At 35.1% G+C, this 27,367-nt stretch overlaps 1 protein-coding gene across 4 annotated transcripts in view; it reads left to right on the forward strand.

Annotated features, from left to right (window-relative positions):
- Dhc36C (Dynein heavy chain at 36C) overlaps positions 1–27,367 on the forward strand; it is a 365,150-nt gene that overhangs the window by 290,736 nt on the left and 47,047 nt on the right. For 2 of the 4 annotated variants that reach the window (XM_081743777.1, XM_081743784.1), the window contains 5 exons: positions 1,633–1,778; positions 12,199–12,351; positions 16,952–17,103; positions 22,954–23,173; positions 27,170–27,326. In XM_081743777.1, coding sequence (XP_081599903.1) covers positions 1,633–1,778; positions 12,199–12,351; positions 16,952–17,103; positions 22,954–23,173; positions 27,170–27,326 — 828 coding nt within the window. Of the gene's footprint in view, positions 1–1,632; positions 1,779–12,198; positions 12,352–16,951; positions 17,104–22,953; positions 23,174–27,169; positions 27,327–27,367 lie in introns of those variants that run through there. The other 2 variants (XR_014128870.1, XR_014128871.1) reach the window with 2 other exon arrangements.

Here is a 27,367-nt window from a genome sequence, read left to right on the forward strand (position 1 = left end):
TACATTTAAATGTTTGTCTATAGCAATTCACTCCCTTTGAGAGTGGCTTCTACTCAAAAAAATGTTATGAGAACTAGCATTTGATCAGCAGTGTAAAGCTTCATGTTGTTATGAAGCAACAGAACTCCGGCGACATCATGGTGTGGCGTTTATTTTGGGTTATTCTGGGAAATTAAAGTCTACAGTTACATGTTGTAAGATAGATACTCTTTCAACAGTAGGTCTACTTGGAGGAAAATTTTTCTGAAACGGAATAGTTGGGCGAAACAGAACACTTCATTCATCTGTGATTTACTTACTGTAATTTAACTACTGATACCTTACATATTTTGACAAGAAGAGGACCAGAAACATTACCATTGAAATTCAAGTAACTCTACTGTCCAATGACGTGAAAATTGATTGGTTTACTAAATTGTATTAAATAAGATAAGCTCAGTGGTTTTGCCGAATACATTGACCATATTTATGATAAATTGCTAAGTTCAATATAACACTGAAACAAAATATTTTAACATTTTAAAATTAACCATATGTTTCTTTTGATTTGTTTTGCAAAATATAACTACTTTACTCACATAGTAAAATAATTCTATTCGTAGCTCGAGATGAAACACTTTCAAAACCACACACTGGTCAAGAATACAGTGAAGATATGTACAAAAGGTTGATTGGTTTATATCTGACTGACTTGACAGCGCTGCTCTTACCTGAGTTGTTACGCCAGAAACATGAAACTGACGTCGTTATTAGTATGGTACCTCAGCAATGACCACAACTAAAGATATTGTGGCCAGGCAAACACAGATGGGATCAATACAGTTTAATTCGCCAGCAAAAGGGCTTGTTCGTGGTTACCAGCGAGAGTGCTGCGTGAGGTACTTACTGGAATGTGTCGACTAACAATCAGGAGAATCCATCACCCTATTATGACATGTCTCAGAGGTTAAATCTGGCACAACCCATTGTCAGTTACGATATTCTTTACCATCTGGCCTGCAGTGCGTACATAAGGATCGGGTTCACAGCCTCCTCCCGCACCACATTGTTGAACGTAAAACAAACTGTCCCAAAAACTGACACTTGGCAGGGTTAAACTGAAACACAATTGTTTCACTGAATGAGGCCTACGTTTAACTTACAAGTAATGGTAGCATTCGAGGCAATTATATACTGTGATACCTCTGACAAGAGACATACCGAGTTTTTCCACGAGTGCGGAGAAAGAGACGCCATTCCAATGGATTTATGCGCATTTGAATTGTCATAACGACGTCTATAACATCGTCCTCACAAGCCTATGGAAAACTTGCAGGGAGGTTTGGGATAGAAATCCTGCGCCTGTACTTTAACTTAGTTTGTGGCAATGGAAGTTGTCCGATAAAACACTAATGGTAATAGCGTAGCTTTTTGAAGAGTAAGTACACTTTAAGAATCGGTTGGAGATAACCCGATCAACTTTTTGTATTGTATCCAGATCCTAGAAGACACACAATTCTAACCTAAATATGTATAAATTGAAATTGGCAGAAATTTACTAATTTTTTTTTGTTTAATTGCCTGACTTTTACTAAATACTATTTTCATTATTATTTCTATTAAGTGTAAAATAATGATGTTGCTTTTACACAGTAAAAATGGGAAAGGAATTTATAGAGCCTCCACCTTTCGACCTTGCGAGCTCTTTTGCTGACTCCAAATGTTCTGTTCCTTTAATCTTCGTGTTAACACCTGGTGCCGATCCCACAGCAGTTTTGCTGAAATTTGCTGATGACCAGGTATGAATAATCAGAACGAACTTCTTATTTATGTAATAGATATTGTTGTGTAATAAGAATTTGATTTGGAATTTCTTTTAATTTAAAGATATACGTTGTTTTATGAATAAAGTACCTTCATGGTGGGTTGAAGGAAATTCTCATATCATCATTTCAGTGTCTGCAAAATACTCTACAACTATAATAACGTAACCAGGACCGGCTCTACCATATGAGCAACACATGCATTTGCACGGGACGACAAATTTCGAGGGGCGGCATAATCTGTCATAAATATATTATTTAAAATAAATATTTCTTCTTGGAAACAGACTACATGATGATGCTAGTTAAATTTACTACGCTGACCTTCTATTTGAACACTACATTCATAAATTATGTTTAGGTTAGTTTAAGGTCACATGGACAGTGCTAAAGCAAATAGTCAACAAACCCCAGAATCAATTACTTGATTGTTGTCAAATACAAGAACTCAATTCTCAAAAAATAGCGGAAACCTGTTCCATTTAGTTAGTTATCACAGTTTGATATGAAAACTAGTCTTGTTTTTGTCACAAACAAGTTCTTTATCATTGAAGGTGAAAACACGCTTTTATTTTAAATCTTTTAACACATGTAGAAGGAAAACCAAGAAATAAAGATGAAAGAGCTAGTTGCACTGGTATTGCAAACTGATATATTGAGCTTGAAGCTCGATATTGAATTTTATAAAAAATACTATCTTTCATCTACAGGTGAGTTTCCTTTATCTTTCACAAACATAGTAGATTATTATTTAAAGAAAAAATAAACACAGCGCGATTATATTTTTAGTGTTTAGGCCTTTCTGAGTGCGAGTGCACCTTCGTTGTTCTTGATGTGATAGCATACTTAAAATCGTGGCTTTTAGGATTTGTTCTTTGTGTAGAAAGGGGGGATGATGCCATTGTACGGAACGGCAAATTGCCTAGGGCCGGCCCTGAACGTAACTCTCACGGATAGGGCAACGAACATCGGAACTTGCTTAGTCTCTAATACTATAACCATGATATTGCACATTTCGAATAAATATGAACAGAATTACAAGGAAATGAAAATGTCATTTTTATTTTGCAGTGACGATAGGAGAGAAGAAAGTATAATGAATTCGAGATCATTTGATTTATACATTTCATGGTTTCTATATGCCAAAAGTGTTTATTCGTTCGTTCTAGTGTAAACATGTTAATTCACAGTGCATATTTTAAGATTTTTTCACTAAGCGACATTAGAACTTAAGAACAGCTTGCATCATAATATGAGGTATCAAATTAAAGGTCTTCGTAAGGGCCCGTTACACGCTAACATTTTGTGTCACACACTCAAGTCGCATCGCCTAGAAGGAACATGTGAACAGGGAATGTCACACTGAGAACCACATTTTCTGTAATATATTTTATACAGTATAAATGACACTGTCCTTAACGAATCGTTTAATCTTTAATGATTAATGGCTTAATTAAATGGTTACTAAAACCTATCGTATTAAAACAAACGTCGTATTAAAATCTTAGTACTTCTAAGTTCAATATTTTTATCTATGAAGTTGAGTGGTTTTTGTATGAAATCCAACGAGAATGAAATTGAGAATATTTACCAGTTGAGAATGCTCCAAGAGCATTGCCAGAACAAACTTAAAAAGAAAGGAGAGAGGGAGCAGGAAGGATAATTGTGAACGTTCCTACATGTAAAAGTAAATCTTTTTATCCACACCTCCTTCTGTTTCTCGCAAAAATTCGCAAAATATCATCTCTGTATGACTTACGGTTCCCGAGAAAAGGCTCCTTAAATCTCCCGAAATTCGTACTTTTTCTGCCAATATCTCTGGAACGGTGTCCAGTTTGCCAGTAGCCAGTTGTTCAGTGTCCACCGGTTACTATTTGGTACCAAAATGTTTACCATCCTCTTAACACCAATATGATCTCCCTATGACTTACGATTCCCGAGATATAGATCCTTAAATCTCCCGAAATCGGAACTATTTTTTGGCCAATATGTCGGGAACGGTAAGTCATAGAGAGATGATTTTGGTGTTGATCAATATGTAAAAGCATGGTAAACATTTTGGTACCAATATCCACTGGTGGCCACTGGTCAACTGGCCACTGGCCAACCTAGTGACCACTTGGACAGTGGTTACCGGTTACTATTTGGTACCAAAATGTTCACCATCCTCTTAGGTATTGATCAACACCAACATCGTCTCTCTATGACTTATGGTTCCAGAGATATGAATCCTTAAATCTCCGGAAATCGGCCATTTTTTGGCCAATATCTCGGTAACGGTAAGAGTGACGCGAAAAATTTCATCACTTTCTCAGATAGTTTTTGATGCTCTATCGAATGCAGGGTTCAAAATTGAAATAACAGACAGACGTACAGAATTTAGTAACGAACTTTTTAAGTTTGTTGAAAATTAAATAATGAAACACTAGCATAGTAGAAACAGAAACTACAGTAACTTAAAAATAATCAATTGGGTAATGAAATATTAGCATTAGAATGCGTTAACACACATTTGACCGAGAGTGAAGAAAATATTAGAAGACCCAAGGATATATCTTCAAATCAGTGGAAGACAAAACAATTATCTAAATCAGAGCTGTCCAATAGGCGGTCTCCAGGTCGTAGAAGTAATTCAGTGGGCTCACAAATGCCCCACTGATTTGTCATTTAATATAATATTACATTTTATTGACACTTTTATTACTTTTGTTGAAGAGCTTAACGACTTTCCTCCTTCCATATTTCCGTTTAATATGGTTATTGCTTTCGGGATTATTCGGACAGCCCTAATCTAAATGCATCAAAAGACATGGAAAATATGGCGGATTTAAGCATCATCAACGATACGCTATCAAAACTAAATCTCCTTAACTGAGTTCTAACTAACTCTTATCAAAATCTTAATCTAAAGATGACCGATGATATAAAGTACCAAAAGTAATCACGATGGACCAAAACAAATGCTGAAAGAGAGGTGAATGATTAGAACAATGATTCACGCATAAATCAAATTCAAAGGTTTTATTTACAAAATAAAAATGTCTAAATAACATAAAATACAACACTGATTTTTTTTCTACATAACCTACTTATTGTTCTTTCATACTTTGATGGCATAACAAAATTTTGAATTCACTCTTTGATATATTAGATACACATAGGTTTGCGTTTTCTGTGAGAAAATATACAAAACACAGATGTGATAAGTATGAAGCAGAATTAAAGTAAACAAATAAAGAAATAGGTGCAGGAACTTAATTAACATATACATTATTATTTTATGAATTTGACACGAGTACTGAACTTACATAAACTTTCTTTTATTCATAGTAAATAATGAACAAATACGTGTGACTTTGAGAACTTTTGTGCAGCTATCAGAGTAACTTCACTTAGTAATTACAAAATGAGATTATGTTGACTAAAATTGAATATTGACGATATATTTAATTTTCTCTATGCAAGTTGACACTTTTTTGTTATTCTAGGCGACACTAAGTGACATGGCTGTTCACTAGGCGACCTTTTGTCGCTTAGTTGTACTTGTTTTATGCACTGTTAATTAATTCTAGAGGCCATACTATTTAACGTATCGAGACCAAATTTTAAGCTTAAGGTTCCTTTAGAAGATTCTCCGGAGATTTTTTCGTAGTTTACAGAAGGGTGAAAATTAAATTGTGCGATTTTCTCTACAACAGCTCTAGTGATTTTGTTCATGTATAATAAATAAATGTTTCATTAATAATCTAACAACATGACAACCCATTTTGCCTTGAAAAACTTACAAGAAGTAGTGTATACTTGGAACTTATTTTCCGGACGATTTTTTCTAACAACTCAGGCGATTTTGCTCATATTTAATAAATAAATGTTTCTTTAATATATGATACGTAATAGCACTAGAATATATATATATATATATATATATATATATATATATATATATATATGCTAAGTAATTTCTCATGAAAAATTCCACAAAGGGTGCTTCAATCTTGGGGGTGAGTTGTTTTCGGGCGATTTTCTTATAAACGACTTAGGCGATTCTGTTTTAGAATCCACGTTTTATCCTCTAATATAATACTAATTCGAAATACATCATAATTATCACCAAAAAAATCAATAAATTCATATGTAATTCAAAATGCTTAGAAAGGTAGACCGTGTAACGTGGGTTCCTGTCACCACAGCATGGCGCGTCCTCAGGTTGCGGATCGAGGAGAAGGCCTCTAGATATAGAGGTTAGCTGTGAATATACTGAATAAGCAGTCGCGGACAGCCGACTAGGAGTGGTCCTCCAGCTTGGGGGTTTGGGTAGGGCTAACAACCTCATCCTGTAAAAAAAAGCACTTGTTCAGAAATATTCACAAAAGCCTCGGACAAGGACTGATAACTTGGCACGACCTCAGCAAAAGAAAATGGACATGAGATTTGGAACATGGAATATTAGTAGTATTTATAGGGCAGGCGCGTTAAAATCCGTAACGAGGGAGTTAGAGAAATACAGGATGGACGTAGTAGGAGTTCAGGAAGTTAGGTGGGAAGAAAATGGATCTGAGAATTCCGGAAATTTTACGTTCTTTTACGGGGAAGGAAATAAAAATCACCAGTTAGGATCAGGGTTTTTCGTTCATAAACGTATATTACCAGCAATTAAACGGGTTGAATTTGTTACTGACAGACTTTCTTTTATTACTCTTAAGGGACGGTGGTGTGATATTATTGTTTTAAATGTACATGCCCCAACGGAAGATAAGGATGACGATATAAAAGACAGTTTTTACGAAGAAGTGGAACGGATATTTGACCAACTCCCGCGATACCATATGAAAATTCTATTAGGGGATTTCAATGCGAAGGTAGGACGAGAGGATATTTTCAAACCGATTATAGGGAACGAAAGCCTGCATAAGGAAAGTAATGACAACGGTGTTAGACTCATGAACTTTGCAACATCCAAAAACCTAATCGTGAAGAGTACAAAATTCCCACATCGCGACGTTCATAAATACACTTGGACATCACCAGACGGGAAAACACATAATCAAATTGATCACGTTTTAGTAGATAGAAGAAGGCAATCTAGCATAATTGATGTCAGGTCGTTTAGAGGGGCTGATTGTGACACTGACCACTACCTGGTAGCAGCGATAATACGAGAGAGGTTATCTTTGAATAAAGGTAATATTCATTGTTCGAAAACGGAGAGATTCAATTTAAAGAAATTAGAAGGGAACCAGGTAAGAGAGGAATACCAGATTGAAGTTTCGAATAGATTTTCGGCTTTAGAAGATTCGGAGTGCACTAGTGTTGAGGATACCTGGATTGAAATTAGAGATAGCATTAAAATTTCAGCAAATGAAAAATTGGGACACGCGGAAATACGTAGGAACAAACCATGGTTCGACCAGGAATGCATTAAACTAGCAGAGAAGAAAAAACAGGCAAAATTACGCTGGCTACAAAATCCGAATGAAATAACTACACAAAATTTCTAATAGCTATAAAGAAATTAAAGAAACACAAATCTCCGGGTGTAGATGAAATTCCGGCTGAGTTAATTTTAGCTGGAGGCGAAAAATTGTGGAACAAGATACACAAACCCATTCTCCTTATCTGGAACAAGGAAGAATTGCCACAAGAGTGGAAAGAATCAATCATTTTTCCAATCCACAAGAAAGGCGACAAAACTGACTGTAATAATTATCGAGGCATTTCTCTTCTGTCAACATCCTATAAAATCTTTCAAATATTCTGCTAGCAAGACTGACCCCATACGCAGATGAAATTATTGGAGATTATCAGTGCGGATTTAGACGAAATCGATCAACTATCGACCAAATATTTACCATTCGCCAAATACTCGAAAAAAAGTGGGAATACAATACCCCGGTACATCAACTATTTATTGATTTTAGAAAGGCGTACGACTCGGTTAGGAGAGAAACATTATACAACGTTCTTACAGAACTTGGAATACCGAGAAAGCTAATTAGATTAATTAAGATATGTTTAAATGAATCCCAAAGTAAATTCCGGTTAGGAAAATTTTTGTCCACGAGCTTTCACGTCGAAAATGGCCTGAAACAAGGAGATGCGTTGTCTCTATTATTATTTAACTTCGTTCTGGAATACGCTATAAGGGAAATCAAAGATAGCAACCAGGGCCTAGAGTTGAACGGTATTCACCAGGTTATGGCATATGCTGATGATGTAAATTTAATAGGAGATGATAGGAGAACAATAGAAAGAAATACAGAGATCTTATTAAACGCTTGCAGGGACATGGGTTTAGAAGTAAATGCAGAGAAAACTAAATACATGGAAGTGCGTCGGGACCGGAATACAGCAAATTATGGATGCGTTAAAATACTAAATAATACTTTTGATAAAGTGGATACTTTCAAATATCTAGGATCAATATTAACAGAGGAAAATCATATTCACGGAGAAATTAAATGTCGACTATAAGCAGGGAATTCGTGTTACTATTCGGTTCAAAATCTCTTGTCGTCGCGAATTCTGTCGAGGAATTTGAAACTTAAAATATACAAAACGATAATCATGCCTGTAGTTCTGTATGGCTGCGAAACATGGTCACTTACTCTGAGGCAAGAGAAATAATGCATTTTGCATAAAGTGTCATGGAAAATCAGGGAACGTAAATGTGCAAGTGTAACATTCCTTTTTCAATATTAACATTGTTTCTTCCCTATCAGTTGTACAGGTTGATATGTGAAGAGGACCACAATGATACAGAAATCCTATGATGACATTGATGCAGTGTTGCTATTCGGTGATGAGGGAGTGAGGTACTGTGTGAGACAGAAAGGGAAATAATTGGTCATATAAAAGCAGAAATCGAAGTATGACTTGTCATCTTCGTCGACATCGGTTTTAAGACAGATAAACTACTGAAAGAACTGAAAGCATCAGATAAAGATAAACTAGCCTTCAGGCTTGACTATCAAAACTTTTTGCTGGGCACAATCAAGATGATTAGGGAAGTGCAAACTGGTACGTGCTCTGTCAGCTTTGAGCCCAAGGCTACAAAAGAACAATCCAGAACTTGCTCAGACTAGGATGAAACGCATCTTACAAACTGTGCATGAGCATAACAGAATATCTGATTCTGTAGCTGAGAAAGCAAAGTATCAATTTATGTCTTTCTGTACTGAAATTCAGGGATCTCATGTCTTCAGAGAATATGAAGAAAAGATGGGCAGCGACAGATTAGATGACTTCTTTGCGAAGGTAATGTCCAAGAAACAAGAATATTCTGATTTGTGGGATGTAGTGAAAATGTTTAATTTCAGCCCACGGCAATGTCTCATTGAAGGGCGGGTTCTTAGTCAGTAAGACATTTATTGAGAAAACCAAATCGAAGATTCTCTGGTAGCACAGAGGCGGGTGCATGATGCAATTATGTTCTATGGAAGTGTAGAATCAGTTCCTGTTGATCGAAAAATGCTTCTCACAGTTCGTTCAGCTCGGAGACGCTATGATGAATACCTTAAACAGAAACGAATTAAAAGTGCAGAGTAAAGTAAAATCACAAGTGGAAAAAAAATAATAATAACTAAGCGCTGAAGTTATGAAATTGGAAGCAAAGAAGAAACAAATGGAATTATGTTACAAAAAAGAACAAGACGCTCTCGTAGAATAAATTCAAGAACTGAAAGCAAAACAAAATTCAGTTTAAAAAATGTAAATGTGAGGATTAACATGTCTCATAGTTGGCAATATTATGACTTATATAGGGCCACGGTGGCTCAATGGTAGAGTATTCACCTCTGGTTTATGGATTCCTTGGTTCGATCCCAGCTCGCACCAGGTGAACTTTGTGGTAGACAAACACCGTGTGCAGGGTTTTTTCGGGGTTCTTCTGTTTCCTCCCACTTTCTTCATTCCACCGTTTGATTCATTTATCATCATCACCGTTTCCTTTAGCCTAGACGACATAATCGTGGAAAATAAAACTTAAAAGAGTTCATTTCATTTCATTTTAGGACTGATAGTAATAGGTCTCAGAAAGAGTTAGCAATATATTCTTGATTATGTGAAAAGCATGTTATATTGCATTTTATTGTTTTTTCAAGCAAAAAAAAAAAAAAATCTTTAATTTGCAGTGTCAAGGTATGTGGTACTGTATCATACATATATTATTATATACTTACTTGATAAATTTTGTGTAAATAAGAATTACTCATATTGAACATAACAAATATGTAAATAGTAATTAAAGGAGTGTGTAGGAGGGGTATGGGGATGAAGGAGGTCTTTAAAAAATACAGACATGTATGATAGAACTTATCCCGTATCTTCCCATTTATATTCAAGAATTTGTCAGGGAAAAGAAGAATTCGTGTCAGGGAAATCGATCTTCACTTTTTTGTGGGAACCCTGGTTTAATAAAACGCTGATCCACGGGATTTTCCAACATTGCTTTCCACACTTCTACCCTTCGTTGTGCCTGGTAAGGAGTGAGATCGTTGGGGACAATTCAACATCGTCTGTATACCTTGCCAACGGTGGCCAATATCTTTTCCTCAAACAAAGACTAATATCATTTCCAATTCGGCAACCAATGTACGGGTTCTGGTGTTCTAATTTGGCTCATCAGTTTGGCGTACAGCCTCCATGCTGAAGGTAAAGATCTTCCTGCAGTCTTTTTTTTCTGGCAAGTCCTAATTATCCCATTTGAATTTTTTACATACCTTTGCTGTGTCGTAACTCACTGCAAGTTCTCCTTTCTTCGCAGAGATGTTTCGTGCCACTTCACAGGCTGTTTGTCTCAGTTGAAACTCATACAGTAGAAGCTCAGGAATAAGCACTATTTGCCGCTGAATATTTCAGATCAGAAGAGCACCTGCCATGAGACTAAATTTAGCCATTAATGGGTATATACCACAAGAAGGATTCTTCTGTACATTAGCGTATTGATTGCTATATTTTTGTCAACCACAAATGTTTCCGGAAGTGTCCAATGTTCATGTTCTGACATAGCGGGAAACTAATGGGACACTCCAGTATATATATATATATATATATATATATATATATATATATATATATATATATATATATATATATATATATATATATATATATATATATATATATATATATATATATATATATAGAAAAGAACATTGTTTGGCGTACTCTGTGATATCACCAGGTTAACAGTATTGCCAACCCAAAATAAAGTTTTATTTTTTTAAATAATACTATGTCACGTTATTACACATTTTTAACTAACATGTTAAACGGAAACTTATTATTCAGTGTGCAAACTAAGAACACTCAGCATCACAAACATCATACTTTTGGAAACCTCTACACCGATAATAACGCAAATGAGGCTGACGGGCCAATGCACATTCAAAGTGCTATAGTATCTAATATAATGATCATGATCTTATTTCGAATTAATAGGAACAGAGTTACAAGGGATTGAAAAATTTTGCTTTTTCAACGGCCTTTGTTTCAAAAATTGTTTATATGGGTATTATCCAATCGCTTAAATGGTTTTCAATAGATGAAAGATTAGGGTATAGTGCCGTTTACAGCAATTTGATATCTCAAATCGTTCTGGAGATGTAATAAACTGGTAAAGTTCGCAATACTGCTTAAAGTTACGTAATTCCGACAACTTGTAATTACATCTACCAGAAAGTATTGTTTCAATGTTATAGAAGCAGAATAACAATTGTTTCAAGGAGTTCCCACAAATTCATCATTTTAAGCAATATATATATATATATATATATGATTAGTTTCCTTTTGGGGGTGTTTTTTTTTTCGGACAAAATTTTTCGAAAACGTCTTATAATTTGTTCGTATTTCTCAAATAAATGTTTCAGTAACAACTGCTTTATAACATGATTTAGATTAAGGAATAGAGTGAGAAAATTTAGTGCGTGGGGCGCAACTTTCATTTATAAAAGGTTTTAATGAAAACCTTAACACATTGACTGCCACCATATCTATTGATCGTTATTACCTGTGCGCCACTGGCAACAGTTTGCCAGTAATATTTTGTTTTCGCTTTTGTTTAGTCGCATAAATGTATTATTTTCTTTGTGCATGGTTTTGCATATACGCTGCGTGGACATTAAATTTTGATTTGTATTCCATATGTTTGTAATTGCATATACAACTATAGGATAATCACGACTAAAGTGCAATATTTGTTTGTGTATGGAAAATCAAACACGCGACGCTGCACGGGAGAGCCATATGTATGAAATTTCATACACATGGCAATCAACATGTTAAGCAGTAGGTCCCATATTGTGTGGTTGCTATGGAATGGACATTACATTTTAATTAATCAGTCAATCAATTGATGCATGAATTAATGTGTGTTGTTTGATATTTGCTTATATTTCAGGGATTTGGTGGAAATCGACTTCAATCCTTGTCTCTTGGACAGGGACAAGGGCCGATAGCTGTAAAATTGATTGAAGATGGAATTAAAAATGGAACTTGGGTCGTTCTTCAGAATTGCCATTTAGCAAAGAGTTTTATGCCGATGTTAGAAAAGGTACGAAGATTATTATTTGTATTATTCATGTTTAGTACATACACGAATAAGATCAGATGAAATTTAAGAAATTTTGATCGATATAGACCGTAAAATATTTTGCTTTGGTGTTAAGTCAAATTATGAGCTAATCTTGTTAAAAGCTTTAACTTAAAATTTAAGGATTATGTATTGACGGTGGGAAAGTTAATCATGGAACCAGCTTTCCACCTTTCCCCTCTTCCTTCCCTTGCTGTTTAATTGTTAGTCTGGATGGTTTGAAGTATCTAATGTCGCGTGGAATGGAAATTACCCCTCTAGTTTAGATTAATTAATCCAAGGACGCCATGCGTGATTAATAAATACGGGCATATTATATTACGCACTCTGCCAGATTGAAGGTAAATTGAACATATAGAACTCAACTGAAAGATATTGTTTGTATAAATTTATCCTGAGATAGTTCGCGTAGTTTCCGGCAAATAACATTAACTCAAAGTTTGCGTGAGATAAAGCAAACGAACGCACTAGGCGAGAAAGTTTGCATCTATGGTGACAGCATCTTCGTTACTGACCTACTATATTCGGATAAAATCCTTAGCGGTATCGTAGAAGCTGTTCTTTGGACACAACATACTGCACGAGACAAGGATTGAAACTGTCTTGTCTTGACAACGTGCCCTGAAAGTGATGTTTCGCCGTGGAATTTGTTCCTGTTTCTGTGGGAAAAACTGTCTCGTCTCACATCGCGTCATGAAAATTCTGTCTCATGCTTGTCTCGTAACCAACCCTATATACAGCACACTGTATCTATCTGGTCAATGGAAGTTTGCATATTGTTTGAAAAATATGTAATAGTTACAAGGTACCAGTTAATGATGACATTGATTTGAGAAAAAGATAAATATATTATATTCAGGGTGTCTATAAAGTCACTTAACATATTCCTGAAATTACGCCAGCTATGCATGGGCAAGTGTTTCGAGCCACAAAACAGCGCTGGGAAATTTGTGTAGAGTTACAAGGCCATCATGTTGAAATTTACTGATTTCTTACATTATATACTCTATGTCTATGTCTGAGATAGAGTTAAAGTTACAGTTACCAGATAACATTATTAAAAAGTACTGATTCATGTTCATAGCGAATGTACCTTTCGGTATGGTTGTCCTTTTGTCAGTAAAGTTTTTGATAATGGAAAATGTTAGGTGGCTTTATAGACATCCAGTATATTTTGTTAATTAGTCGTTAAGTGAGTTCTAGTGATTTAGTGTAAGTCTAGTGTCGTTCGTGGACACGCGAGCACAATACTAGTTCATGCTGACTTACAACACACTATCTAGAAGTATGTCGTCTCATTCCTAGAAATAAACAAAAACATTTTTGCATTGAATATTTCATTCGTTCTTGAAAAGTCGCTATAATACAGTTCGAGATGCTTATCGTAATTTTTGGATAGTGGTAAAATATAGAGCCAAAACAATTCGATTCTCTAGAGAACATGCTTTGTATAATCTGGGAAATGAGATCTTTTCTACCGGCGTGTTTATACAAATCCTGTGTAACTGGGAGCTTGCAGTGGAGAAATGCCTCCAAGCAGACTGTGGACATCTTTAAAATGTCATCTATTTATTTATTTATATTTTTAAAGCTGACATAAAATTAAAGATGTGATATTCATTACATGTTAAATGGCTAAATAATGTACGTTTAGATTTACATCACGCGCACACCAAGGATTTTCTTTCTTGGAGCGTCCAATAAATGTGTGCACGGGAGGTCCGAACCATGCCGAAACTTAATGCCTGGCCTTCAAGAGAGCTAGATTACGTATGGCGCAGATCCTGCTTAAAAGTGAGGAAGCAAAATTAATCAGTCAATATATAAGGTGTTTCTGAATACATTTTACAACGATTAGAAGAATCTATATATGAAACAAAACAAGAAAATCTATGTGACAATATAGAATTCTGCATTCTTCTCGAGTTACAAATTGTCGCAAATAGTAGTAAACGATATCTTACCTCTCCTACCGGACAAAGAAGAAATGCAAGAGGAAGCCGTCCTCAACATTACAGAAGTCATATCTGAAGGATACAGTAGTGTCATAGGCAGGACGGTAGGGCGTGGTACAAAGAATCGCTTAAAGGAATGATAGGACTACCGGGAAGTGTGTGCACGGGATGACACGTTGCGTGACGAATAGGGACGTGACAGATTGACAGGTTGCGGAAACTGCGCAATAAGTGAACACAGAGTCGATAAATAGCTAACAATGCATGTCATCACTCAACCACCGAGCGTGATCAATTGCTAAGCCACAGCATGGCAAGGGGAAATTGCTCTTCAACTGGTATGACAATGTACTATACTACACTGTACATACATGCAATTAAGGCGCTATCCCCTCCAAACTCTGTCTTCCCCACCTCCCAGAAAACTGCCTTCGCTACCATGGACGGACGGTGTGCCTTACATACTACGACGACACCTCGTATGCTCTACTACCACCATCACCTACTGATAATACAGAGAAAAGACTCACCTGTTACGTATATTTCAACACTTGCTCAAATTGGCCTCTACCAACGTCCTTGCACGCATGTCTGTGATCCATGTTTAGATACAGTCTGTTTTCCATGTTAGGCATTATTGTACCGCTTCCACTGTGGTGCAAATGTATTTCTGGAGAGCTTGCTCATGCGGCACGAGTTCAGATACGCAGAATGCTTCATATGGCCACACAAAAAGAAGTACAGCGGAATTAGGATAGATAAACAAAGCGGCCATGCTCAAGGGCCACCACAATCATTGCATTTCCTTTCCAATGTGCGATCCAGGAGATCAATTACCGCACATAAGGAACGCGCGGACTCCATCGTGCGGAACCACATATAGCAGCGAGAATTCAGCGGTACATTCTCTAATACATAGGGTAATGAATATTGCAGGAAGTGCAAGAACGCAAGGGCGAAGGTGCTCGCTTTAATTTAACCTCACTTAATTTAGCGCTCATGCCATCAATCCGACATCATGCTTATTCAGCCTCACACTCGCATCATCATTTCGATATCACGCTTACAACACCATTTCTTCATTCGACCTCATGCTTACATCATCAATATCACATCACACTCACTCGACCTCACATTCATAACATCATTTCGACATCGCGCTCACCCAATCACATAAGCATATCTCCAGCCTGACATTAACACTCACAGCACAATTTCGACACGACTCTTTCATCATCAGCCTGACATCTCGCTCACTCAACCTTACATTCACATCATTATTTCGACGTCACACTTACTTAATCTCACGCTTACATCATGAAGTTGAAGTGAGGTTGGTTGAGCGTGAGTTTTGAACTCGTAATCGCCGACCACATGAGTTCAAGCAACTTTACGCACCTTTGATCTATACGAGATGGAAGCACATGCGGGTGGCTCTATTACACGAACATGTTTCTGAATTTTATCACTTTTCTTTGACTTATTTCTTCCTCAATCAACATTAGCAATTCTTAAGCTCCAAACAAAATGCATACCATGTTTCATGAAAATCAATTTAAAAACACTAAATTAACACTGCTACATTTTCTTGAAGTTTGGAACAAATTGAGTCCTGGCTTCTGATTGATTTCGACTCCAAACAATAGGTTCATCAACAAGTTTCAAATCAAGCACAAAATCAAATGATTTTAACGGAAGTTAATGTTAAACCTGCTTCTTTTAAAGATAGGGTGAATTTACCTCCTTGTTTCTGACCAATTTCAACTCCAAATAAAGCATCAAGTCTTAGGTCTCAAAGAAATATACGCCATGATGCATAAAAATCGAAAAATGTTTACCGCCCCCCCCCCCCAAAAATGCATTGTGATCCGTCTTCTTTAGATTGTAGGATATAATCGTAGAACGTTAAACTAAATATTTCTTTTAATTATAGTTGCAAAATCTTCTCGCAAGTTCTGAAGACATTTTACGGAATGTAGTTATTGGAGTAGCATTAACTATAGTGTAGTTTCATTCTATTTCGTCCGTTTTATTTGTTTTCGATTTCTTTTACCGGCTTACACCAAAACGAATTTCGTTTTAAGACACAGCACTTGTTTTGCTGCACGCAGTAATGTTTCGTTCAGAAGTGATAGACATGGCAGTCCCATTTTGAGATTTCACACTATTACCAATCTGAACTCAGGATTTTTTTGAATGAAGTAAAACATTATCACTAAACCCTTTCGGATTAAAATTTGTAAGTAATGCTACTTCTATTTCTTAGAAAATCGTGTAATAATTTTCATTAAAGAAGAGTGCAGGTGTCATATGAAGAAAATTGTAAATTCAGATATTTAGGTTCATCTAACGTTCACTTTCAGAATTATATTATTCAAAACAACAGTAAATGTATGCATAAATCCGCAGGATTTAGGGAGATCCGAACCGACTGGATTTCCCATAAGTATGCTATTTTATTTATATATATATATATATATATATATATATATATATATATATATATGACTTGTGTTATTAACTTCGTTAGACACTTCTTCTTAGACAGTTTTTTAACGTTTGTACTAACCTAATTTTTCTTTTACTTTCCTTTCTTTTTTCTAAAGATTTGTGAAGAACTTAATCCAAATACGACTCACCCCGATTTCAGACTATGGCTAACTTCATACCCCGCAGACCACTTTCCAGTTCTTGTTCTTCAGAATGGAGTTAAAATGACTAACGAACCTCCAAAAGGATTACGGGCCAATATTATTAGGTAAGTTAAATTATATTATTACATGATTTCGAGCGTCTAAAGGCGATATCAGAGAGTTTTATTTATTTATTTATTTTTTTTTCAAATATCAAACACTGTATACTTGATAATTATGAAATGTATGTATATGCAATCCTGAGTTAAGGGTGAACTGACTTTAATTCCAGATGTTCTGTACCTAATAATTTGGTTATAAACGCATTTATAAACATACTTAAGTAACGTAAGTGGTTCTCTGCAGCATCTTTATATTAGTGACTAGAAGTTCTCATGCCCTACGGATCTTCGCTAATCTGTTTCCTTTGATCACTAAAAATGAACTAAATTAGTGCAATTGATTGACCTCGTTGCGTACCAATCGTCCAGGTGAAATGATCCTGACGCGCTTTCATATTGACACACACATCTCACACATTTTGATTTGGTGTTTGACGCCAACTTTTCGTATTACGAAGTCTGTGTTGGTCTCATTGATTATTTGATACTTGTAGTAAAATGTCCAGAATATTCGTATCTGAGAGAACGTTTAGGACTGACTAGTATTAGTCAAGTTTTGGGGAATAACCCTGTTCTGAATGTACTTATTCTTACTCACTTTTATTGTAAGACTAAAATATTAACGGTCAGTACGGCCTTTCATTGTAACATTTTAGCCTTATTATTATAGTTACTATCCTTTTATTTATATTTTTCGCCTTATATGTTGTGTACTTTCCATTATTGTGGTGGATTTTTCATTACCTCTGTCGTTTTTTTTTTTTTATGCTATCTTTTATGGAACTTATATTCAATTTATTTTTTAAAAGTCTTACTTTGATTATTGTTTTTATTTTGTTACTCCCTTTATTTGAAACATACTGTATGTCGGGTATTGGGCTTAGCGTGATGGGAACAAGTAGCCTCGGCGTTGACGTCTCCAGTAAACTTTCGGTCAATCAATCAATAACATGCGGCGACCATTAGCCTAATCATGACGGAGACATATAGCCCAGGCGCTGACGTCACTACTAAACCGTAATCAGTCAGTCAGTAGCGTATTTAGGAGGCGGCTATCGGATTCAAGCCCCCACCCCCTGCGAAATGAATTTGTTAGTTTTTCGCATTCCACGTACAACGATCATTTTTCTTACCATTTCTAAGAATTTCATTGACTTTCCATTTTTATGCTCTTTGTTCAGAAATAATACTGTATTTGTCAAATTTCATTCCATGTATGAACTGTGTTCTTTTTCCTTTCTTTCGTCCATTCATTTCTGTTTTGTTTCCTTAGTTGTTCCTTTCTTTCGTTTCTCCATCTACCGTTGTTAGTTGTGGTTCACGTCGGCCGTCGTCAGTAACACCAAAACTAAGAGGAGCTGACAAGCGAAACTGATGTTCCACTTCAACTTGCACGGATATCAACATAACGGGACTTTAGTTATTATAGCAAAGGAATATTTACATCGTTTAGTTATAAAGAAAGGTAAATGTTTACATTAAAGAAAATCAAGAAGGAGAAATAAGTCGCCCGGGAAATTAGGTAGATCAAGAGGCTACTTCCTTTTTGTTCTATGAATAGAATAAAAGTATAGAAGCACTGCTAAATTATTGTATCATATCACATATGATTCACCAGTCTGCAATTCTTGCCATTAAAAGTGCAATCAGTATATTTCAGCTTCAACTTGTCTCAACATTTTCTTTCAGATAAAAACGTATACAGACAAAACTGAATATTTCATTTTTTTTCTAAAATGAAATCAGTTGATGAGATTACGAATATTTAACGTGTGTTTGCAGGAGTGTTATTTCAGATTTACCTGGGGAATAAGATCCTCCACCGACATACGAGTTTCACGTTTTTTCCTAGTATATTAGCAGACAATCGATTGAAATATATTTAATTATCAAACTCAGGTGGGTAATTCCCCTGCTTCTCCAATGATGCCCTTGTGAGTTTGGGTTTTAAAGAGTAAAACTTAAAAATATAAGTGCTTATTCACGTGCATAGCCCCCCCCCCCGAAACGAAATCCTAAATACGCCACTGCAGTCAATCAGTCAATTTCCTTCTAGATCCGCTTGTGACTGTCCAGTTAATTTTCGTTTTAGGTTTCACAATATATCATCTGCAATGTAGATCCACTTTACGTTTTCTCTCCTATCGAAATCTATATATGTAAAATTGAAAATCACTATGTTTGTGACTCTAAATCTCCTGAACCGCCCGACCGATCTCGATCAAATTTGTAACATGGATGAGGTTCGAGGCTGGGCTGGTTTTAGGCTATTCACTTTGATGGTAGAACTAAGGGCAGGGGGTGGGGGAGGGGATATAAAAATAAATAAAACTTAATAACTCCTAAACCATTCGACCGATCTTGATCAAATTTTCAACATAGATGAGGTTCAGACCTGGGATCAGTTTTATGATTTAAATTTGACGGAGCAACGTAGGGGAGGAGAAGGAGGGGGAGATATGTAAAAATCAATGTATGTAAGACTGAAAGTGACTATTTTTGAACCACCCATCAACATATATGAGGGTCGGACCTTGGGTGTTTTCTGTCGTTTTACTTTGACGAGCCAACCTAGGGGAGGGGGAAGGGGAAATATATGTTTAAAAAAGTTAAAATTAAAATGACTGCCTTTGTGATTTCATCACTCTTGAACCACCAGATCGATATCAATCAAATTTTCAACATACATGAGTTTTGGGGCAGGGATTGCTTTAGGCTATTCATTTTGACGATGCAACGTAGGGTTGGGGGAGAGAAATTTAAAAAATGATAAAAAATACCGATATTAGTGTTGAATCCATAGTTTTCGGGGTCGATGAGAGAAACAGTGACACTTCTGATGCTGTTTCAATCCAAGTTCAGCCCTGATTGTTGGAAAGAGGGAGGGTACAACGTAGGGGAGGGGAATAAACATTTAAAAATGATTGAAAATGACTAATATTAGTGTCGAATCCATAGGTTTAGGAGTAGCTGAGATTAACAGTGACATTCTGATGCCGTGTGCCGCAGCATGGAGTAGAGGAGGGGAGCTATATATAATAATAATAATCGAAAATGACCAATATTATGTCTAATCTATGGTTTTCAGGATCATTCAGATTAACAGTGACATTTCCGATGCCATGGCCTGCAACATGGAAGAGGGATATATATATATATATATATATATATATATATTCGAAAATGACCAATATTAGTGTCGAATCCATGGTTTTCGGGGTCGCCGAAATGATCAATGATCTTTCCGATGCTGCTTAAATCGATGCCATTAAAAACGAAAGCAGCATATTTCACGGGTACTAAACACAGGAGATACGGAGTTGTGCATTTAAATTTTCATTTCAACCCAGCGAAGCGGGTAATATATGCTAGTATCGTCTAAAATAGGAGCCCTTTTTAACTAGTTCGTATAAATTCTACAATATTATTAACATTAAATGAAAAAATTGTCCGTAAGTGAGACATATACCAATTGATAAATTTTATTGAACTTAATAAAATGTTACGCATGGGTATAAAATTTTGTACTTAGTAATATCGGCCATTTTCGATCATTTATATATATATATATCTTTCCCTAAATTGCACCGTCAGAGTAAAATGATAGAAACCAAGTCCGAACCTTCTATGTTGAAAATTTGATCGAGATCGGTCTGGTGGTTCAAGAGTTATTAAGTCATAAACATAGTCACTTTTATTTTTTATATATAGGTTATTCTTTCCATTCCGTCTCACCTTCTTAAGCACTCTAATTAGAATATCGCAGTTTATTTGTCAAAAGCATTTAAAAAATCAATAAACACTATATATGTATCAAGTAGATGTAGAGTAGTAATTGGTTTCTTGCTCCACAATTGTGAGATCCTGGGTAAGAATCCAATAACAGCTAAAGTTTTCACAGGCTTTCCTTTAGTTCTACCAGGCAGATGAGTGCATGATATTTTTTTTTTCATTGTTTCACTGCTGTTGTTATTCTCTGTTAACTATTCTAGTGCATATTGTCGTCATATGCTTTATTTGAAAGTAAGTTAAGAAATATGATTGAATTGGTGTTCACCGTCCATATCAGCGCCTAGGACGTGAACCAATAAGTATAAGGTTGGATCTGAACATCTGTAATGTGTTCAAATTACAAGATTTCCACTGAGAATCGGATCCAGCGCGCCGTGCACGAAAGGCACGTGCGCTAGCCACTAGATTAATAGGACGGGCTGGTAGTAAATAAGATATTTATATTCCTTTTTCCGTAATGATTTTTTTTTACCAATTACCTTAAGTAAATAACGTCATATTTTATGCGTTTTCTCTTCCAAAATTAAATTATTCATTCTCAATTTCGTCATTTTATTTCCTGTTACATGATCTATTCAATATTCACAGTACAATTTTCATCACGTGTGATATTAAACTAGTAATTCTGCATTTTTCATAACTTTTTAGGTTGAAAATAAGGAGAAGAGGTTTCCGATAGTTTTGGGAGAGCAATAGCTTACATCATTTTGAATCAGACTATCATAAAGATCGAAAAAACAAATTTACCAGATATTGTAAGTGCATGGAAGGTATTTAGTACATGTACAAAAATGAAACTCAATGAAAGTTCGTTTAACAGTATACAGCATAAGATAACAGTAGAAAAAGAATAAAACCATCACTTCAGAATTTTAGATTTGCTAGTACACGAGAAAATGACAAATGCCATATATAAATATACAATGTGTTTCAAAATGATTTGAACAATAAGAAATCGTTCTATAAGCGTTAAAACTATCGTCGATTAAAATTATATTGTAGTAGCTTCGATCACATTCTCGAGTTTTCGGAGACAAATAGCCCTGCTGCTGATCTTCTCATTAAATATCTAACAGTTAATCAATCAACATCCTCAAGTTTTGTTTGGCACAGTTGTAGTAGCTCGAAATCCTTCCACCAGGTGGCAGAATAACAAATTGTAAGATGGCTGCCTGAGGCGCAGATAAAGCCTTTTGTGTTCTACAATAGTTGGTCTATTGTGAGTGCTCAACGTGAGTTTCGTACACAATTTCGTAAAGAAACACCGTCAAAAAACTCCATTTGCAAATGGTATCAACAATTCAAGCAGCAACTTGAAATAATTGTAAGAATTGTAAAATAATAGCTGTAATGTAGCCAATATACTATAAATCAATACCAGAGTCTCCTTTTTTTCCTTAAAATTGACTATTACAACCTAGTAATAATCAAATTCTATTTTCATCACCTTCCTCTTCAAATGTTTGTCCAGAATCATTCTCAAACTGTTACGTTATATCTTTTCGTTACCGAAGTAGATCTCCAAAAATTTCCACTTCATACTTTCCCACTACCTTATAATGTAACCTCATATGAAGAGTAAGGGAAAAGGAGAAGGAATGTCACAAAACTGCATTTTCGAGCAAACGGCGTTTTGACATTGAAAACCTCGTACAAAATTAATAGGTTAGTCAAATCTTTACCCCTTTCCTTCGACATTTCGACATCTACGCATGCATGGCATATAGTCAAATAGTACCAAGTGTCATCAACAGATAGAGCAAAGCACCCGTTAAAGCACACACATGGACATTTTTTTTTTTCCCTTACCCTTCATATGTTCTCATACACTAAATTAATTAACGTAATTTTCTTTCAAATTTTCTGATTTTCTTTCTGTAGCAAGATACACACTTTTCATGTTTCCTATTCTAAATATTTTACCCTTAGTTGACTTTTCCCTCCCACTTACCACTTCCCTGCAGTGGTCTCAAACAATAGTTTCATCGAAGACATTCTCCTTCCTGGAGACCCGAATGGGATTTAAATTTTAGGAAATGTTAATGTATTAAATCTTTGCAGGTCTTACTTAAGTGATCCTATAAATGATCCAGAGTTCTTCGAAAGTTGTAAACAGCCTGCGGTGTTCAAAAAACTTCTTTATGGTCTATGCTTTTTTCATGCGTTGATTCAAGAGCGTCGAAAATTTGGCCCGATCGGATGGAATATTCCGTATGAATTCAACGAAACAGATTTGCGTATTTGTGTTAATCAACTTAGGATGTTCCTTGACCAATATGAAGTAAGTTTTGTGTATAAAATGACAGTAGTTTTACGTTTTAAATCTCTGTAACACTAGTTATTGTAGAGAATTATATCTCTTGCATTTCAGTCTTCGTATATCATTTTTTAAAAATCTTATTTCTAAGAATTATATTTGAACTATTAAACGCACAGAACCTTTCAGTATTTTGATGCAGTGCTCATCATATAATTTTACTAATTTGTTCAATAATAATATGTTTACTTAGGTGAAATCGAACGGGGAAAATGGTGTGTAATATTTAAATATAATGTATTACAATTTTTAAAATATTTATCTTATTTTGGGCTTCTTAAGGGCAAACTACCATAGCTTCCCGTTTTTGTTTAATTGTAAATGATTCATCGTTTAACTATAAGTAATATCTGCGCGTAAAGTATCATTTTTCGTTGTTTATTGCGCATGATTTTTTTTTCTTTTTTTCTAACAATGTTCAAGACACTTAATTTAAATACGCGTAACTTACCTTTGGAATAGTGAGGTAGAAAATGTTCCTATAATTGTATGAGAGATAGAGACTTATTAAATTGCTCAGTTTTACTGTGTAGCATTATCAATAATCAGACATGTACTGTAGATATTAGAGTATCAGAATGATTCACTTTCATACCTATATTGCACATGCTGCTGGTTTCAATTAGTGGTATGGGTACTATTGTCATGTTGACTCAGCATTGAGAGACATTGTAGATGCTACTTGAGGTGGCGAACCTCGGTCTGAAACGCCAAAACCAACGGCGATGAAACCATTGTGCTTACCACATATCAAATAACGAAATAAGTTACCTAACTGGTCGTAGTTCTTCTCGGTGGTGTAACGTCAAAAAGTTATTTATACACAGCCGAGAGAGTCAATACATTCAAATATCTCGCTTTTTTTATTTTTTAAACTTAAGCTTATTTATTGTTGGATCAAGGTGAACATTTGCAACACAAAGAATTGTAGTGTACAGTCAATAAGCCTTTGTTTTCTTTATTTTCTTTGTGCATTTCAATCTGGATAAAGACTAAAGAGGCAAGTATATTAATTTGATTAGTTTAGCAATCATTAATATTCAACATTATGTTGATGCCAGCCGCTTTCAAAGGAATTAAAAACTAGAGTTAAAAGAATCAATCCTCACTTGTATCAATTCATGAGGAAAGGAAAGAAGGAGACAGTAATGATACTAATGAGTTGCTGTTAATGATGAATATTTATTTTATTCGGTTCGAGATACCGTACTTAAAGGTTGTGAGTAAATATGAAGTATAATTCATTAAACATACCAAAACTATTATCATTGTATATGTTGTTACTCTACCAAAACTATTATCAAGGTATATGTTGTTACGCTATCACTGAATTAGTTCATCAGTGATAGAGTAGTCTATCATTGAATTAAAATATTAGTTCATCCAAGCATCAATAAATTCGGTAAGACATGCGTCGATTGATACTGTTATATAGGGTGTTCCGAAACAACGCTAAGAAACTTTGGGAAATGAGTCCTCACATGAAAGTATGAATAGAAGAAGAAATACTAAAGGCCTACATGAGAGTGCAAATGCGTAATTTCGGAGCTATAGCCCTCCGAAAATTGGTCGAAACCATAAAATAAAGGGTCATAATTCTAGAACGAAAGGTCGGGTGAAAGAACATAGCGTTTCTTTCAAACGTAGATTTCATTCATGTACCAGCAAATGTGGAACAGAAGCGGTAAGAGTTAGTCTCGAAGCATAGAAGAAAATTCTTGAAGTCTTCTAGAAACAAAAAGTGATAGATCAGGAACTGAAAACTGACACACATCTCATATTAAATGGTTCATTAATGGAATTTATCACAAAATAAACATTGTTTTTTAACCCGACCTTTATCTGTCATTTCATTGTCGACCTTTTTGCACCGTTCTGACCGATTGTCGGCGCGCTATAATTCCAAACCCCAAACTGTACATCCATGTTGGTCTATAGTTTATCTTCCTCTTTTTTATGTTTTCGTGTTAGGATTAATTTCCCAAAGTTTTATTATTTTTTTTTCGAACATCCTGTATGCAACTGGAAACAAGATTTGATGTCAGATAGAAGAATAGTGTCCATCTTGCAGCAAATTTTGTTGTAGCTTCATCAATCACAGAAATTTATAACATCTCAACAAACTTAAATTCAATAACTCGTAGAAACGTACACTTATATCTCATGTTTAGGTTACGAACAGTCATGTGGTGACTACAGTGCCAAACTGTTGGTGGTGATGTATTAGGGCGAGCTCCGTACTACATGAGGAGTAGTGGAACGGTAGTGTACAGTAAACTGAGCAGACGATGATAGTGTAAAATGGCCAACCTTTCTGATTTCCAAAGAGGGCAAATTGTTGGCCTTTGATTAGGTGATGCGATCGTGACGTAAGTGGCAAGTGTATTGGGTGTGTCGCGACGGAATGCCCAAGGTGATGATGGTCCCGACAAAATTATATCGACGAAGAGGATCAGTACTAACCGGAAGCATTTAACGTCTACATTATCGTTAGTTCGATAAATGAAATATCAAATAAATCTCTTTGATTTTTTTAATAAACTAAGAACTTAATTATTTACAGAAGGCGTTCGGACTTAACGTTATTTATGTACAGATACATACAGCTGTTATTAATTAGTTGTTACAATATATATATGTCTTTTATTGCATAGAACTTTTCGGGTTTATTACAGGTAAGTTTTCAGTTTAATAAATATCACAACATTTCGTGATATTTATTATTATTATAAACCGCATGACCAGTAGTTATCAAATATAATTTTATGAACAAGTACAATTTAGCATTGTATATTGACCAAATTCAAATAACCAAATGGTTTAATGGCAATTACTTAAAACTAATTCATTACTTAAATTAATGGTACATAATGAATTTAAATCTGCATTTAAGGAAAATCAGATTAGTAAATTTCTTGCGTTTAATGGAAAAAATGAAGAAACATCATTAGTAATATAGAAAGTACATAGTATTGATAGACATCGCTTACGTAACGCCATATTTACTAGAATTGATAAATTCACTTGTATATGGGTATATCGGTAACAGTCGACAAAAAATAGTATTAATGCTTCGACCAACTATCGATTGATTAGTTTGAGCAATTCTTCAATTTTTTTTCTCTCTTAAGTTTAACCACCCAGGATTATGCATCGAAACTAAGGGAGACGGTGATGATGAGATGGATGATAGTGCTGTAATAACGAAAGTGAGAAGAAGTGGGACAACGCTGAGAAAACCTACACATGGTGTTTGTCCTCCACAAAACTCACTTGGCGCATACTGTGATCGAGCCAGGAAACCCACTTCTTCAGTTTTTTGTTAGTTTCTACTTTGACATTGTTTATCATTTCTACACCGGTTTCTACTTTGATATTTTTTTATCATTTCTTCTCCGTATTTCAGTACGGTATTTTTCAACCTTGAGATGAAAACATTGATTGTGTATATATACAATAATTTTAAAAGTCTTAGGCTAGATTCAGTTGTTTTCCATGTAACAACCTGTTTGAAGCAATATGTTTTCCACGTTTGTTTGAATATGTTAATTTTTTAATCTTTTAAAATGAAGAATCTTTAAAAGTGCAAATCAATATCGTTCAATTGTTTCTAAAACACAAATAATATTTAAATCTCATATTATAAGCATCTTAGTGAAACTCTTTCTGTGATGCGCTCTTCTCTTATATTAAACCCCTATTTATTGAACACTTTCACTTAAGGAAAAAAATCTCCAAGCAATTCCTTAAATAGAAATGATACTACATTATGATTAGATCTATTACAACTATACTCCTGCTAATTTAACGTTTTATACTTCCGCTCCTGAATTTTGCTTATTTAAATTATTTATTATTTTTTAACTTCCAAGGAGAACCCAAGAAATTTCCCTTTGTTTAAGATTACATATGTTATTTATATGTGAAAAGTTGTAAATTTTACGGTGATATTCGTTTTAGGAAGTTCAGTATGAAGCCTTACGATACCTTGCTGGTGAATGTAATTATGGTGGTAGAGTAACAGACGATTGGGATAGGCGATGCTTGACTACAATTTTACGAAGATTCTATTGCCCAGAATTAGTTGAAAGCGAAAAATATGATTTTGAACCAACAGGTAAGATATAGTCTCTCTTGCAATGAATTAGATATCTCTAC

The sequence above is a fragment of the Thermobia domestica genome, chromosome 2, assembly GCF_964235325.1.
Source record: "Thermobia domestica chromosome 2, izTheDome1.hap1.1, whole genome shotgun sequence".
NCBI classification, from domain to species: domain Eukaryota; kingdom Metazoa; phylum Arthropoda; class Insecta; order Zygentoma; family Lepismatidae; genus Thermobia; species Thermobia domestica.